This window comes from Gracilinanus agilis, chromosome 4 (assembly GCF_016433145.1).
Source record: "Gracilinanus agilis isolate LMUSP501 chromosome 4, AgileGrace, whole genome shotgun sequence".
In the NCBI taxonomy this organism is placed as follows: Eukaryota; Metazoa; Chordata; class Mammalia; order Didelphimorphia; family Didelphidae; genus Gracilinanus; species Gracilinanus agilis.
Genome location: NC_058133.1, coordinates 386565627 through 386583281, shown reverse-complemented (window position 1 = coordinate 386583281; position 17655 = coordinate 386565627). Strand labels below are relative to the sequence as shown.

Below are 17655 nucleotides of genomic sequence, written 5' to 3'. Positions count from 1 at the left end.
GGGGAAGGAGCTTAAGAGATCGCTCCCAAATGAAATCTAAACACTTAGCTGACACGATGATTGAAATCTTGCTGGGTGAGAAGCGATGGGATGCCTCTGACCAGGGAATCAGGGTTTTAATGTCCAAAGAAAGAGCCTCAGGAAGCCTTTGGGACTGGATCCAAGCTGGGATATCCTCCTCAGAACCTCTCCTCCTCTTACAGAATGGTTTCAGAAAAATCTAGTGAGACTTACCTGAAGTGATGCAAAGTGAAGTAAGCAGAACTAGGAGAATATTATGCACAGTAATGACAATATTGTTAAATGGTTAACCAATGACTAGGTTATTATCAGCATTACAAAAATTCAAGACAATTCCAAAGGATTTATGATGAAAAATACTATCTACCTTCAGAGAAAGAACTGATGGAAGTTTGAATGCAGTTTGAAACAAGTTTTGTCACCACCTATAATTTTCTTACTTTTTTGGCTAATAAGAAAATATATTTTGCATTATTTCACATGTATAATTGATATAACATTTCTTATTTTCCCACTGAGTGGAGGAGGGATAGGAGGGAGGGAGAAAGAGAATTTAAAACTCAAACTTTTAAAAATGAATGAATGTTAAAAATATATAAATTTTACTTCATATTATATGTACTACCTACCTATTCAAATAATATAATCTTGGAAAATATGTCAAAAGTCAGTAAGCATTTATTAAGTAAATACTATGTGGCAGGCAATATGCTAGGTGATAGCATTTGGAATATGAAAAGGGACAAAAAACAATTTCTGCCCTCAAGGACCTCATAGTCAACTGAGCAGGACAACAAGGAAACAAATATGCAGCAAATAAATTACATTCAAAGAAAATAAGAACTAATTAAAAAAGGAATTCAATGGAACTAAGACAGGTTGGGAAAGTTCCTTATTTTGGGGGGGGATTTTGTGGGAGGAGGAAAGAGTGAATGAAAGAAGATATAGGAGGGATTGAGGAAACAGTTCATACACTCAGAAAAAAAAAAGACCAGAAAGAATTACAGACAAGTAGAGTAGCTTTGAAAGTTCCATATGAATTTATTATATACTTAATAGAAAATCAAGCTCTACATAATAAGAGATTTATATTTTCATGCATATCTTTCCTGCTCTACATATATGGAAAAACTAGTTTTATTGTGTTTCTAAATTTAGAAATTAAAAAAATTAAACAATTTTAAAAAAACAATTAATAAAATAAGCAATAACAGTTCCAGAAGAAGTTTAATATCTACCTTTTGACAGAGACAAATGATTCAAGGTATAGTATAATAATAACATTTTCATTGTGGAAAGAACCAATTTGGGAGTTTTTCTTGACTGAATATCTGTTATAAGAGTTTTGGTTTTCAACCATGTAAGGATGGGATTTGTGCAAGGGGGGATGGGACAAAAGGAGCCAGAGAGAAGGCAACTGCTGACAGTTGTTGACATTTGAGACCAGAGAGAATTCTGGGATTTGCTTGGAGGAAGAGGAGAGAAAGGAGGTCTTTGGGCCGAGGACTGGGAAAGAGAGAGGACAACCCAGCTCAGATCCAGATCTGAGGACTTCCTGAGGATCTTTCTTTGGAAATTGAAACCCTGATTCCCTGGTCAAAGCCATTTTATCACATCTCACCCATCAAGATTTCAAGCATTGAGTCAGCTAAGTTTATGGACTCCATTTTGGGAGTGATCACTTCATCTCCTTCTCCCATTACCCAACCTTGCTGAGAGACCCCCTTTCAGTCAAAACTTACAATTATAGAAAAGGATAGAAACAGAAAAGGATAGAAATAGAAACAGAAGGAGAAGGGGCAGGGGGAAAAAGCTTAAGAGTGGGATGGACTCCATAGAAATAGAGAAGAGGGCATCCCAAAATCCCTCTGCTTTTCACCCCTTTTCCCAATCATTGAATTGTGAATAATAAAAGTCATTCATCAGTCAGATAGTGTTCTAGAGTGCCTAAGAGACAATTAAGGAGAGGGAAACCACAGCTTGGTCTGGCTACCTCCATCTTGAAGCCAGACCACCTGCTGTGAAATTAACTGATTGGGGGGGAGTTTGTGTGAACCCTGTCCTTATTCAAAATCGGATTGGGGTACCACATACCTCATCTTATGGGGAAGCCTTGCCCCCAACTCCTGTGGGGAGGCACAACCATACAGGTCACCCAGTTTTGGGGTGACACCTCCTTAAAGTCTCCCAATGTGTATTCAGCTCCAGGGGAGAGCTGGAAGAGAGACACATACAGATTTCCTCTCCCTTCTATCAAACATACAGGACTGGCTCCTTTATTAGTACATCCATATAATTGACCATATCAACAAGCAAATCAACAAAAACCACATGATTATCTCAATAAATGATGAAAAAGCTTTTGACAGAATACAACACCCATTCCTACTGAAAACACTAGAAAGTATAGGAATAGAAGGGCTTTTCCTAAAAATAATAAACAATATATGTTAAAACCATCAGCAAACATCATCTGCAATGGGGATAAATTAGAAGCCTTCCCAATAGGATCAGTTACTTAGGGTATTTAGCCAGGCAATATTTTCTACCTCCTTCCTACATTTCCCTTTTTTTTACTAACTCTACCTTGCTGTAATAAAGTTATTAAAGCTACTAACAACATCATGATTTAAGAGTTAATTTTTATAGATGGCAACCACAACAACCTTTTTAACTCTTATATTTGTCTAACCCATTTTAACTCTTACAGTTTAAAGGTTCAGTTTTAGACTTGAAAAGTTTGAAGTGGGAGTAGGACATGCAAGTCTATCAACATTTATGAAGTTTCTATTATTTCCCAAGCATTGTGCTAAGCTCTGCATATGCAGCAAAGCAAAAAACAGTTTCCTTCCTTAAGAAGTTCCCAGTGTAATGAGAGAGACAAGAGGTACATAACTATGTACAAATAAGGTATATACAGAATAAATTGGAAATAATCAATAGAGGGAAAGCATTAGCATTGGTGGAGATTAAGAATGCCTTCCTATAGAAGGTAGGACTTTAGCCGAGGCTTGAAAGAAGCCAAGAGGTAGGCATGAAGAGGGAGAGCATTCCAGGCATGGGGAATAGCTAGGGAAAATGCCCAGAGCTGGAAAAGGGAGCGTCTTGTTTGAGGGAGTGGAAGTTTTTACCTGGAACACAAAAATAATTAGCCCTCAGGTGAAAGATAACAAAATGTAGATTTTTGTTTGAGGGTTATTTGGATACAAGTGATAGATAAAGTCATGTGATCTCCAAAGAGAAGACACCAGAAAGTTAAGCCAGAGGAAAAAAGGAAGGGAGCCTTTGGAAATTATTTTAATTCAGGCAATTGAAAAAGGAAGAAGAAACAGCAAAGAAGATTGAGGAACTATTGGAGAAGTAAAAAATTAATATGGACAGTCAGCCGAAAAACAGCAAAAAACAATTAAATGCTTACTGTGTTATACTCAGTACTTACTACCTGTGCTAAGCCCTAGGAATACAAATAAAAGCAAAAATAGCCTCTGACCTAAGGAAGTTAGGTCACTTTCTAACAGAAGAGACAACAGGTACATAAGGAAGTACACAGAGGGAAGCTAACCTCAGAGGGAATGACAAAGGAGGTCTGAGTTTTAAGAAGGAAAAAGTGACTGATAGAACTACAACAACAAATGTTGCAAAAGAGATCAAGGAGCATTAGGACAGGGAAAAACTTTGGAGTCAGCATTTAAGAGATCATGATGACATTCAGGGGAGAAGTTTCAGAATAGTGATAAAAATAGAAGACTGGAATTCTGGGAAGATGGAGCTTAGATGGAGCAAATCTTAAGACCTCCTCACCCATTCCACACCAAGATAGAAAACAAAGAGCTTCAAGAAGAAAGGGAACCAAATCTAACAACAGGACAGAACAGGGGGATCCTACTGCTGGCCACCTCAAGAAGTACATCAAGAAAAAGGCTTGAATTCTTGAACTGTTGGGTCTGAGGGCATAAAAGGGGAATCCCAGGACCCCTCCCCCACAGGCTGTGCTGAGACTCCAACAGCCCCTGAAATCTCCGGGCGGGTACACGAGGCTGAAGAGACAGCCTTGCTGGTGCTGGACTCAGGGTGTTGAACACAGGCACTAGGGAGGTGGTTAGAGGAGAAAGTCAGATAAACAGCAAAAACTCTCTGGAGATGGCAGCTTAGATAGAGCAAAACTTCAGATCTACTTGTTATACCACACCTAGATAGAGAACAGAGCTCTTAGAGGAAAGAAAACCAGGTCTAACAGCAGGACAGAGCAGGGGGACTGACCCCACTGCTAGACAGCTCAGGGAAAACATTTCATCCTGTCCCCATACCCCACCCCATGTAGTTGTTTTTTTTTTCCCCTCTTACAAAGGTTTTAGCCTCAGGACACATTAAGCAATACAGACTAATCCAATGCAGGCTTAATCCCATCAACTGGACAGACAAGAAGTCATCAGAGGGCAGGGAAACTCGAACACCCCTCTCCAATAGACTGCAGAGAACATAACTACAAACCTCCATTGCCAGCTGGGGCAATATTTGTCATCAAAGCTCATTAAATCTATCTGCTTAAACTAGCAGAACAGAAAAGGAAAAAATATGAGTAAACAACAGAAAAAGAGAAAAGAAATTACAATTGACAGCTTCTTTCCAAGAAGCAAAAAAACAGGAAATGAACTAAAAGAAGATAAGGAAGCTCCAGCGAATTGGACAAAGGCTTTGGAAGATCTCAAAATTCAATTAACTCAAGAACTTGAGGAACTCAAAAAACAATCAAGAGAGGCTGAAGACAATTTGAAAAAGGAAATACATAAGCTAAAACAAGAAAATAAAGTCTTAAAAGCCAAAACTGACCAGCTTGAAAACTAAGCAAAGAAGTCAAAAGATAATCCACAAAGAAAATCAGACCAGAAGGAGTATGATCAAAAAGCCAGGGATGACATTCAGTCTTTAAAAAATAGGACTCAACAACTAGAAGCAAATGACTTCACAAGGCAGCAAGAATATATAAAACAAAATTTTAAAAAATGAAAAATTTGAGGAGAATATGAAAACCTCATTGATACAACCAAAGATTTGGAGAACAGATCTCTAAGAGACAATTTAAGAATTATTGGTCTACCAGAACATCATGACAAAAGAAAGTTTGGACATCATCCTACAGGAAATTATCCAAGAAAACTGCCCTGATATTCTCGAACAAGAGGGAAAAGTGGAAGTTGAAAGAATCCACAGATCACCTCCTACATTTAATCCACAACTGACAAATTCCAGGAATATTATAGCTAAATTAAAAACTACAGACCAAGGAAAAAATATTACAAAGTGCTCAGAAGAAGTCATTCAGATAAAAGGGAGCCACAGTAGGATAACAAAGGATCTGGCTGCATCTACATTGAAGGACCAGGAAGGCATGAAATACAATATTCTGGAAAACAAGAGAACTGGGTCTACAAAAAAAGAATCAACTATCCAGCAAAATTGACTATTTTCGTAGGGGAAAGTATGTTTATTCAATAAAACTGAAGACTTCCAATCATTCATAAAGAAAAAACGGGACTTAAACAGACAGAACTTAAGAGAATTACCACAAGGTAATTAAGAGATCAGGGGAAAAAAATTTTTTTTTCTTTAAGGGACCCAAAAAGTTTAATTGATTTGTATCCCTAGAAGAAAAGAAGATATTGGTAAATATTAAAAATTGTTATTATCAACAGGGTAACTAAAAGAAGTTTACTTAAAGGGAACAGTGACAAACTGTATAGGATGAAAATAGAATGTAATGTACTTCTGTACTAACAGCAATGCAATGACAATGTCAAAGGACAATTCTGAGGGATTTATGGAAAAGAACGCTACCCACATTCAGAGGAAGAACTACAGGAGTGGAAACACAGAAGAAAAACAGCTGCTTAAACACATGGGTTGAGGTGGACATGATTTCGGAAGTAAACTCTAAACGACCACCCTAGTACAACTACCAATAATATGGAAATAGGTCTTGATCAATGACACATGAAGAAATGAGTAGAAATGCGCATCAGCTATGGGCAGGGGGAGGAGGTTTGGGGGGGTAGAGTAAGAACATGAATCATGGAACCATGGAAAAAAAATTTCTAAAACAAACAAAATCAACTGCTAATTTAAAAGAAAAGAAAAGAAATAAACAGAAGACTGGAGTATAAAGACTTCAGAAATGGATGGACTGATGAGAAGCAGAACCAACAACATAAACGTTATTTTTAAGGTAGATTTTGCAAGTAAAAGGAAGTTCTGATGAAACAAGTCTAATTTCCAACCTGATCCTTCAGTGCAATCAGAGGTTTCTATCGTTACCTAATTTTCACTAGTGTGCCACGAAAACCCATTCAAAGACAAATCTTTGCTCAGGTTTTCAAAACAGTTGATTTTATTCTTACTGAGGAATTTCTTCACTCATTTATGCAGACATGTCATTGTAATGCCCATTTCATTCATGCATTCTAACTCCAACAAATATTGTTTCTATTCAACTTCCTATATAACAGTATTTTTCAAAAAAGCCAAAAATGCAGCAAATGCCATTCATAGCCCAACAATCATTATAAAAATCTACTAATAACATTAAAAGAATGTTCTTTCCAAAAATGAATATCTAGCCTCCATGAAGAACTTTAAAAAATATGGCAATATAGCCAAGACTACTACAATAGGACCTCAGAAGGGTCAGGATAGCCTCTAACTCCAGAGATTTCTTCCCTATCACTCAAGGGGATCCAAATCTGGTGAAGTAACAATAAATATAGAATTCAACTTCCCAAACAATAATTCTTCCTCTGAAGCAAAGCAGTTTTTAGAGAGACCATTATGTATGACAATCTTATAGAGAGAAGAATTCAACTAATTCCTTTCTAAATTAAACTATGAATCCTAGTTCTTTTTATCTCATTCTATGAAATAAATTATTGGATGTATAAATGTATACACAGCATTCCATCCAATTTCAAAATCACATTACTAGTTCCACATGATTAATGAAGTCAATGTGCCCCCTATATTTCCCTAAAGTTGACATTTTGCTACATTTACTGTACAGAACCTAAACAACTTGCAGAATATTATATGGTTTGAGACTGATGACTTCAGCACTCATTTATTCATATTATGATTATAACTGGTACCACATCAGTGGTACAAAAGGATTGTACTAATAGAAATGGGAAGAGAGAAGTAAAATGGGGTAAATTATATTACATAAAGAGGCACAGGTGGAAGGAGGGGAGATACTATTACAATGAAGGAAAGGCTGAGCATGGTGATGGGTAATACTTAAATCTTACTCTCATTAGAATTTGCTCAGAGAGGGAAGAACAGTCAAATACATAATTTTCCACAAAGTGATGGCTGTCTGATGACCTCAAGGTTTATCTGTTACCAATTGACCAATTAAAAGGATTTTAAAACTTTCAATTGTAAATTTGAATACTAACTAATTTCAGGCTTTTCCTTTCTTATCATAGTCAGTAAACAAGCATTAAATGCTTATTATGTGCCAGCAACACTGCATGTAATTTTTCTAAAAATATGCAGATATAAAAAGGCTTCCCTTCTTAAATCAACTTTGAAGGGAAGACAGAATGAAACAGCCCAAAGCTTGATGAGGATAATTACACCAATTTTGCACCATCTGTTAATTCATAAGGAAGAAGGTTGTATGATCTTAAAAATTTTCAGAATGACCTGGATTCTCTAATCTGTATATATCAAATGAAGACAGAAGCTCAATTTTTGTCTCAGGATCATTCAGAAAGTTCTTTGCATGGGGCAAACTAATTAATGAAATAGGATATTTCCTGCTAAGTTTAATAGGAATGAATTAAGTTAGGGCTTTTAAGACTAAAAACTTAAAACATGACTAACTTTTCCCCTTAAAACTGCCAGTTAAATTAAAAATATTTTTTGCACATTGCTAATATTTTACACTTTATAATGTCTAATGTCATAAGTTTAATTATGCAAATTAAATTTCACTTCTATGTGTAATACTAGAGAGAAAAATAAATTCAAATATATTTTTCTGAATATTTTCAATGATTAGTTGATTTGTAGTTCTTGCTGGCTCACAGAAATTTCAATTCTCATTCTGAAATATTCAAGTTATTTGGGGTTTTACATGTGAAAATTTCTTACCAATATCCACCCTATCACTTCAGGTGGTCAAAGACCTAAATGACTGTTTTCTAATCAAAACACCTTCAAAGAAGGCATATTTTCAATAAAAATCCAAATAGCCAAATTGAATTTATTCTTCATGAGTTGACTTATTGTGAATGTATTTTCCCCCCTCAACTCAACAGCTACCCTTCAATTTTACATGCTCACTATGACAACCACATTTATTATAGATCTGATTATAAAATGTGGTCATCACTTCTTTTAACACAGATAAATTCCCTTCTGCACCTAAAGGAAACACTCCTTTACAAAGACAATGTAAGACAAGGAACACTGAGCATATCTACCTATGGGAGCCTGGGTGTCTAGCTCTCTTTATATGGCCAATTCCTTTGCATCCAGCAGTTGGGCATCCTCCTTGCTCGGAAGCTTCCACCAACTCCAAAGGACCTACAGAAGCAAAGAAAGGTAATAAGTTATTCAACAGGTCACGGAGTTCAATGGGGTGAGAACAGAGATCAGAGTAGAAAACATGGCCTGAAATCTGTCTTCAGGTGAAATATTTCACTTTAAATTTATAAAGAACACTGAAAATGTTCAGATGCTCTGAAATATGTTCTTTTATACAACTCAAAGATTCCTAAAGTAATCTTATTTTAGCATTCCTATTAAAACTCTCTTCAAAAAGATTATCATCAATAAACTAATGAACAAGCATTTATGATGATGTGCCAAGTACTCTGCTTAACCTGAGATGCAAAGAAAAAGCAGAAATAGTCCCCAAGAACAAGGATCAATCTTATATTCTAAGAGGAGTCAAAGCCTATAAATCTGGCCACATGTGGGGTCAAAACAGAAGACAGAAGGCGGCCTTCATTTCAACCTAGTCTTCATCCAGATAACCACAAAGTTCAGATGAATTTGTATTAAATGGTTTCTATGCTTTTGCACCAAAACAATATTGCAATCTGCCTGGATTTAGTAGATAGGTCTCTTTCTCTGCATGTCTCTGTCTCTCCCTTCCTCCCAAGCTACTTGTAGCCCATCACGCCTATATTTGCCTGCAGCAAATCATCTTCTCGTAAGGCATTTTTCTTCTGAAGGATAGGAAAAGGCAGGGAAGAAGAGAAGTACTTGACCAATGATTTCCCTGGCATTGGAACCTCTTTATACTGAGGCAGACAAGCGCCTCCTTTGTGACACAGTCTTAGAGAGCTGCCCAGGACCCTGAAAAATTCTCTGGTCCAGAGTCACAGGTCCGATGTGTACAGACGCAGTATTTAAACCCAGATCTTGATTCAGAAGCAAGCTCTCTAGCCATTTCTCTTATCTTTTTTTCTATCTGCTTACAAAGTAAATTAAATGAATTTATTTAGAAAGCATTCTTAGGAACTATTAATGCTAAGTCCAATCCAGAATTTAACTGCTTTGAAAATTTCCAGTTATAATCACACTCTAATCCCAGAGTATTACAGAATTTCAATAAAGGGAAGGAATGAGTTCAAGTTCTACTTTGAATACATTCTTGCTCTGTGACCCTGAGCAAGTTGCTTAACCCCTCAGTGTCCAGGAAATTTTCTACAATTCTGGTTTGCAGAAGTTAAAAACAATTGCATTGGTATAGGTTTCTTAATAAAAAGTAGCCTATATCAAAACAAAACAAAAAAACTACATTTTCCTTATCCTACACCAGATTCACAAGCAGAGCTCTGATTCCTGACAAGTCCCTGCTCCAAACTTCAATTTAAACCTTTCTTTAAAAAGCAAAAAAAAAAGAATAAATCCCATACATCTTGCAAAGAACCACTGAATCTCTTTCACAGCTGATAAAATTGCTGTTATGTTTATCTGTGCACTAGCTGAATAACGTTTTATTAAAGCTTTTCAAATCCCTTTAATATAAAAAGCTTACATTAAACCTATTTATCAGTAAGGTCATACTCAATACACTCTCCTGAAGAAATTGTGTACATTATATAACTTTTCTGACTCCAATCAAGAAACATTAAGTACCTAACAGAAGTCTTAAACATGTGTTAGGTGATCAGAATATAAAAATTGACATGAACCTGGTCCTCAAGGAGCTTATGATCTTCTACACGTGAAACACACATTTGACATACATGTACATATACATGGACACATCTTTATTTCAGAGACACACATATATCACATATACAGCAGAAACATAAGGAATGTAAACAATACAAAGCAGCTGAACAGTGCCAAAGGGAGAGTGGTGAGACCTTGAAGGATCTGAGGAGGAGGAGCCGCCTGAGTTGGCCCTTAAAGGAAGATATTTCCATAAGGGAAGCTGGAGGAGTGCTCTGTTCTAGGGAGAGGTGATAGAAATGGACAGAGGAAAGAAGGCAAAAGAAAATCTGGGAATGGGGAGTAGCTCTGTGTGGCTGAAATGCAAGTTATGTAAAAAGAAGTGTGAAATAAGACAGAAAAGTTGGGTTGTGGATAGCATGAAACTTAACTACCATGCTAAGGACTCTGCATTTTACTAAACAAGCAAAGAAGAGTTAAAAAAAAATAAAGAAAAATGATGGATTCAAGAACGAGACCAAAAAAAATTTGAACATGGCTAAGTGAGGAATTTGCTTTACTTGATCATGTGCTTTTGTTATGAAGGTTTTCACCTCTTTTTATTCAAAAGGGACAGAGAGGTGAAAGGGAGAGAGGATAAATGTTTTTGTTAAATTTTTTAAAATTTAAAGGGGAAAAAAAAGCCTTGAAGGGTCACTGAAATTTTTGAACAGAGAATGATGTGGCTGGTCATAAGCAGAAGGAAGAGTATAGAGGTAGTGTGATTAATAGAGAAGGACAAAACTGAGAACTAAGAGAAGTTAGGACATTATCACAACAGTCAAGGTAAGAGACAATTAGGGACTAAACTAGAGGGATGGACTTAAAAATGGAAAGGAAGGAAAAAATTTGTTCCTAAATAATGATTATAATTCTAAGCTATACGAAAGTTAAGACAGCCAATACATTAAATCAATTAATGAAACATAATAAAAGTATAAAATAGAGAAAGTTAAAATTGAGAATAATTGATAGCTTTCTAAAAATAGAAGTGTAAAAGGTACTGGATCCATTTCTTTATGGGTAGAAAAAGAGAGAATAGCAATGTAGGATTGAAAAGCTACAGAACTGAGTGCCTCATTGAAGTCCCGCTTCTCCTTCCTCCACCCTTAGAAATGTCCTCTTCAGATTTATAGTATAAAATGCTATCTACTATGATAATTAGATTAAGTCTACACTGCCCATCTTTAGATTTAATCACCAAAGGTGGGAGCATCTCCGATTCGTAACCCTAGAGTGGGTGACGAATCAGAATCAACTGACTGGCCCCTAGGTGTACTATGAGAAGCGTCTATTGTGATTGGACACGCAAAGTAGGAGGGAGGTACAGGAAGTGACGCATAAGTGACCCCTTTAAAAGGAGAAAGTCTTCTGCTGGAAGGGGGCTGCTGGTGAAGAGGGCGGCTGATGAAGGAGCTCTTCTGGTCTGTGGAGGAGTGCTGGCTAGAATGCTAAAACCTTGGTGAGTTTAAAGACTGACTGAATCTTCCTGAACTTCTCTTAAGGAACTTCTTTTAATAGACTCTGTGAATGAAGCATTGCTTCATTCACCTCCAGGCCTCTGGCCCTCTCGCTCTCCGCAGAGGGTTAATTAGATCTACCTGGATTAATTAGAGGATCTTAGTAATTTACCTACTGTGTTAGATTCTTATTTCCTTATTTCCTCTCTCTCTTCTCAATTGTAAATAAACTTCCATAAAGTAAATTTTGACTTGAGGTTATTCCTAAATTGGGGAGATTTCCCCTGGCGACCACCTTTTAATATATTGAACCCCCAAACCCCTTTTTCCCCCTTACACTACCTCCAGAGAAGGAACTGATAGAAGACTGAAGCAATGTTTTTTACTTTATTTTTTTAGTCTGTGTTTTCTTTTGCAACATGGCTAATTTAGAAATGATTTATATGATAGCACATGTATAATCTATATCAAGTCACCTGCCTTCTCAAGAAGTGGCAGGAAAGGAAGAAGGGAAATTGGAACTAATTTTTTTAAGTGTCAAAATTTTTATTTCATATAATTGATAAAAAAAAAAGTTAAATTAAAAAAATTTCTCCTCAGCTGACAGAAGGGGGAGGCATATCTTAACACCATTTTCTTTATTATTAGCAGCCTTATATTATATTATTTAAACAATTATTAGTTATTTTCCTAGTTATAAAATATAAGAGAATACAAATACTCTGCATTTCCCATTACTTGGGAAATAATGTTATTAAAATCAACAGATCTTGGGAGCATGTAGGTGGCTCAGTGAATTAAGAGTCAGGCCTAGAGATGGGAAGTACAAGGTTCAAATCTAACCCCAGACATTTCCTAGCAGTGAGACCCTGGGAAAGTCACTTGACATCTTCCGTCCTCATTTTCCTCATGTAAAATAAGCACAATAACGGCACTTATCTCACTGGGTTACTGTAAAGATCAGATAACATTTAAGATACTTTTAAATTTCAAAGTGTCATAAAATGCTAGTTACTATTATTCCTGTCATGATAATTTTTACAAGTTCTCTTACTAAGAGGAGGCTGAAGAGGATGTCCTGTTTTTGCACACCAGCCCACTGGATGGATGTCAGGAGAATCTGCTTCAATCCAGTAATCATAGCTACTACTCCAGCCATCAAAGTGGACCTAGAGACATAAGAGAAAATTAATAATATATTTAATAGAACAAAAAATATTAAAAATTTACTATCTTCACCACTTTCATTATATTTTGACTTGTGAAGTAGATGCTGTTTGTTATGCTACTGAAAAGAATCTAAAATTATTTTCCTCTATTATGTAGCCTCAAACAAAATAATAAAAACATAATCACTGTCAAATCTGAAGCAAAGCGACACTGGTACAACTATAGTAAAAAATACTTTGAATTAAATCTCAACTATGCTATTCATTTGGCTTTCACTGAAAAAAAAGTATTTCAAATGAATTTAAGTAAAAATTAGGTCTACGTGTAGGATAATAATTAACCACTGATGCAAACATTTTATTTTTGATATTTTATCTAAAAATCATGCATGACTGATTGGAGATTGAGGCTTAACCCAAACCTTCCTTCCAAAAAGGAAGAATCCCACATGATGATGGATTAATAGTTTACATGGTCACCAGCTGTAAAGTCAGGGGCTAACTGTGGGTGGTGGTGAAACCTAATCTGCTTAGCAGCTGGTTGAAAGCTCTTCCCCTTTGCTGGATTTTTGTTACATTGATCGGTTTAGTTATTAAGGATGACTTTGTCTGACTTCTTTTTCTTTCTTTTCTTTCTCCCTTCACCAACAGGAGCCACAATGAAAGAATTACATGACTCATCCTTTAGCAAAATAGTTAAAATACATATGTAGTCTCTAACTCAGGGGTCAGCAACCTTTTTGGCCATGAAAGCCATAAACGCCACACTTTTTAAAATGTAATTTCATGAGAGCCGTTCAGTGCTCACAGTGCGCTCCTGTAACAGCACCTGAAAAAAATTGACCTTATGGTTCCTGCAGAAAGAGCCATACGTTGCCGACCCCTGCTCTAACTCAAAAAAGGTTGTGTTTCAGAAATTCCTCTACAACTCAACTATCTGGAACACAAAAAAGGCATTTCCCTATAAAAATACTCAATGTATACATAGGAAAATGGATTCAGAAGTCAAAAAAGGCATTTCCCTATAAAAATATTCAATGCATACATAGGAAAATGGATTCAGAAGTCAAGATTGGATATTATACCAATACAAAGAAAATGAAATCTCTTATTTTGAAGAATGGAGGAGAGTGGGCAAGAAATGTTGGCAAAGTTACAAGAGAAGGAGCATTTTATTTTTTTAAATACACTGAAGATAACAAAAATTCAGAGACACTGGCAAACTGGGCAATTTTATTTCTCCTTTGTTAAATGTAATACTAAAAAAAAATGTAAAAGAACTCCACAGTTTCATGAAGCACTTCACATAGTGTCTTGCATATAGTAAGTGCTATATAAATATTAGCTATTACTTTTGTAATATATAATATTTTTGTTCCTCTTTATATAATGAAATGTTTTGTGTTTGTTGATGATTAAGTCCAAAATAAAAAAAAAATTAATAAAAGAGAGTGTGATGCTGTTATCTCCTGTGTCGTTCTGGTATTGCAGTAAAAAAGTGAATGCTTAAAAGGAAAGACATCCAATGAGAAAATATCCAAGATACAGAAGCACCTGATACAAATATGAATGAATATATGTATGAATTAATGCAAAAACATTTATTAAGTGTTTATCATAAGCAAAAGCAATGCGCTAAATGCTTCCGGAGCTCGCATTCTAGACATCTAGACCAGACAGCCCCAGAGAGAAGGCTTCACGTTAGGCAGATAGAAAGGTCCCCTGATTCTTAGGTGCAGCGGTGAAACAGGGCAATACCTCTTTAGTGTCTTTCCTACTGACAAAACCTTAGTCTCTGATGTTGAAAAGGACTTGTTTCCTTAAGTCTTCACTAACTGAGGCTGCAAATAGTGGCTGCAGCCCAGTGGTGAGGCTGCTCCTCCACCACATCAGGCTGAAGGCATTGGGCCAGAAGCACTACTAGCCCCCAGGCCTACAGGGGAGACTTGCCTGGAATATCTTGCCTCCTGCCTCTCTCCAGGGATCCTGTAGCTGGGAACCTGTCCCTCTGGAGGGGTTGGTGGGCCCTCTCTCCACAAGAGTTGCTTCCCCAGATAATGGCTGTGAGGGTCAGATTGAGAACACTCTCGGTGCTCTAGGGGGTGTTACCACTCCTAGGACCCTTGTGCACAGTGCTCAAAAGTCATTTCCAAATGAATAATTGGTTAAAGAATTTGAAAACATTATTCTCAAATGAAAAATTACAAATTGTTAACAATCACATTAATAACTGTTTCAAATAATGACTTAATTCAAACCAAAACAATTTTGAGACATTACTGTACATCAAAAAGCAAATTGGCCTGTGTGACCCTGGGCAAGTCACTTGACCCCCATTGCCCACCCTTACCAATCTTCCACCTATGAGACAATACACCGAAGTACAAGGGTTTTAAAAAAAAAAAGCAAATTGGCAAAGAGAACAAAAAATGGTTCTCTGGGACAGCAAACATGCATGTTGGAAGCTTATAGGTTGGTTTCTGCAAAATGATTTGAAACCATTACAAACAATGACTTTGGTATTTGTGCAGAGGTTACATATCAAACTCTGACTGCTTTTAGGCCCAATTTTTTCTAGAACTTTCTCAACCTGTCATTAAATTGTTTCCAAACTGCTCTATGAGTTCAACACCAAGCACAAACCCATTCCCAAGGGATGCAGAGGCACATGCAAAAGAACCCACATTTATGATCTCTACCCTAACCTGGGGTGACGCCCTGCTGCCTCTCTGCTACCCTCTCTTTGTCCCTCATGATCTGGGCCATCACAGATGGGATTGAGATGTTATGCATGTTTCTGTGCGAGTGTCAGGATACCTAAAAACCATGATCCTGAGCGTGAACATGAAGAGCAATCTGGAAACTACCCAGACCATCACAAATTTTCTGCAGAAAAGGTCTTACATGGCCTCATTTCACTTGTTACTCTTCTACTCTCTGGCAGATTTTCAATGACCTGGCTGGCAAATTAAAACGATGCTGAGGCTCTACTTCACACTATAAGACTGATAAAGCTGACCCAACAACGAAAATGACCACTGCTTGGAAGGGCTGTGAGAAAGCCGGAACATTACTGAACAAACGAGGCCTGGGACAGGACAGTAGAATCAAGGAAGCTGACTGGAGAGAAGGGCTGAGAGAACCAAAGACTGAGGCACGGCCAAGCAGGAGAAACAGAGGGAAAAATAAGTAAAAGTAAATAATAAACTTAGCTTGACGTGTTCCAATGGAAGTGGTAGGAGCGGCGAGGCGGAACTGGCCCGCAGGCAGAAAGTGGGCCTGTCCATGCACATTGATTAAGCACCTAACTACATGTCGGGCACCATGTAAGCTCTGAAGAGACAAGAAAGGCAAAGACGATCTCTGCCCTTGAGGAGCTCACAATCTAATGAGGAGGCAAATGCAAACAACTACACATATCCCATAAAGAATAAGTTGTAGATAATTAATGTAGGGAAGGAACTAACATTAAGGAGGATTCGGGAATGTTTCCTATAGAAGGTAAGATGTTAGCTGAGACTTAAAGGATGCTAGAAGGCAGAGACAAGGAAGGAGAGAATTTCAGGAATAAGGGACAGTCAATGAAAATCCCTGGAGTTGGGGGATGGGATCTTGTTCAAGGAGGAGCAAGAAAGCCTGTGTCACTGGAGAGCAGAGTACCTGGGGTGCAGGTGGACTCGGGAGAAGGCAGAAACCACCAGGGCAAAGAACATCTATTGTCCAGATGATGAGATGCTATTTACAGAGACCATGAGTGGGAGCCAGAATTTTAAAAACTGAAAGGGCTCTGCTGCTTTTGGAAAACTGCTCAGTTCTAATGACCACAAACGTCTCCATGAAACAAAGACTCATCTTTTAAACAGTTATTTTAATAGTATTATCATGCCACGCTCCTGCACACCAGCTTCCACTTCCAACTTGGCATGCCAGCTCTACTTTGTCTTCTGAATGGTGAACTTTCACCAAAGCCAGCCACGCCTGGGGCCTATTATGGTCATTATCTGGTCTTTTTTTTTTTTTTTTAAACCCTTACCTTCCATTTTAGAATCAATACTGTGTATTGGCTCCAAGGCGGAAGAGTGGTAAGGGTAATAAGTGACTTGTCCAGGGTCACACAGCTGGGAAGTGTCTGAGGTCAGATTTGAACCCAGGATCTCCTGTCTCTAGGCCTGGCTCTCAATCCACTGAGTACCCAGCTGCCCCCAGGAGAGCTTATTTTAACTGACCTCAAGACTCAGAATATTAAGCGGTCTGCATGAACAACATGAAAAGATATTGCTTTCCCCATTATGTAATACTTAATGCTAAAATGGAATGCTTGTCAGGAAACTATCATACTAAGTATACAACATGGAAAAGGAAAACAAACAATTTCCTTTTCCTCAAACAAAGTGAAATATAAAAAGCTAGGGGACAGAGGAATGATCAGTAAGTACAACTGCACCCTTATTCACAAAGTCCTGACCGCTATTTTTGCTAACAATCTTAGGAGAAAACTTCCCGTGGGATACAATCAATGTGGATCATAGTCAAGGAAAATCAACTGTTATGATTCCCCCACTAAAATGTATATTTTTTTCCTCAGGATCTTAGAGCTACAAAGAGACTTGTGCATCATTTAGTCCAACCCAGTCAACTTATAAATGACGAAATTGAGGCCCAGAGAGAGATATATACAATCTAAGCAGGTAGAGAGCAGAGGGATTTAAAATGTCTATCTTTGCATTCCCACTGACTAACATGTTGCCTAGCACAGAAAGAGATAAATTATTGACATTTGATCT

At 37.2% G+C, this 17655-nt stretch overlaps 1 protein-coding gene across 1 annotated transcript in view; it reads right to left on the bottom strand.

The window, feature by feature from the left end:
* The window catches only part of L3MBTL3 (L3MBTL histone methyl-lysine binding protein 3), a 165014-nt gene that overhangs the window by 50946 nt on the left and 96413 nt on the right, over positions 1-17655 (bottom strand). Inside the window, exons 16-17 of the mRNA XM_044675430.1 lie at positions 12757-12871; positions 8499-8601 (exon numbers count right to left, since the gene is read on the bottom strand). Coding sequence (XP_044531365.1) covers positions 8499-8601; positions 12757-12871 — 218 coding nt within the window. The remainder of the gene's footprint in view (positions 1-8498; positions 8602-12756; positions 12872-17655) is intronic.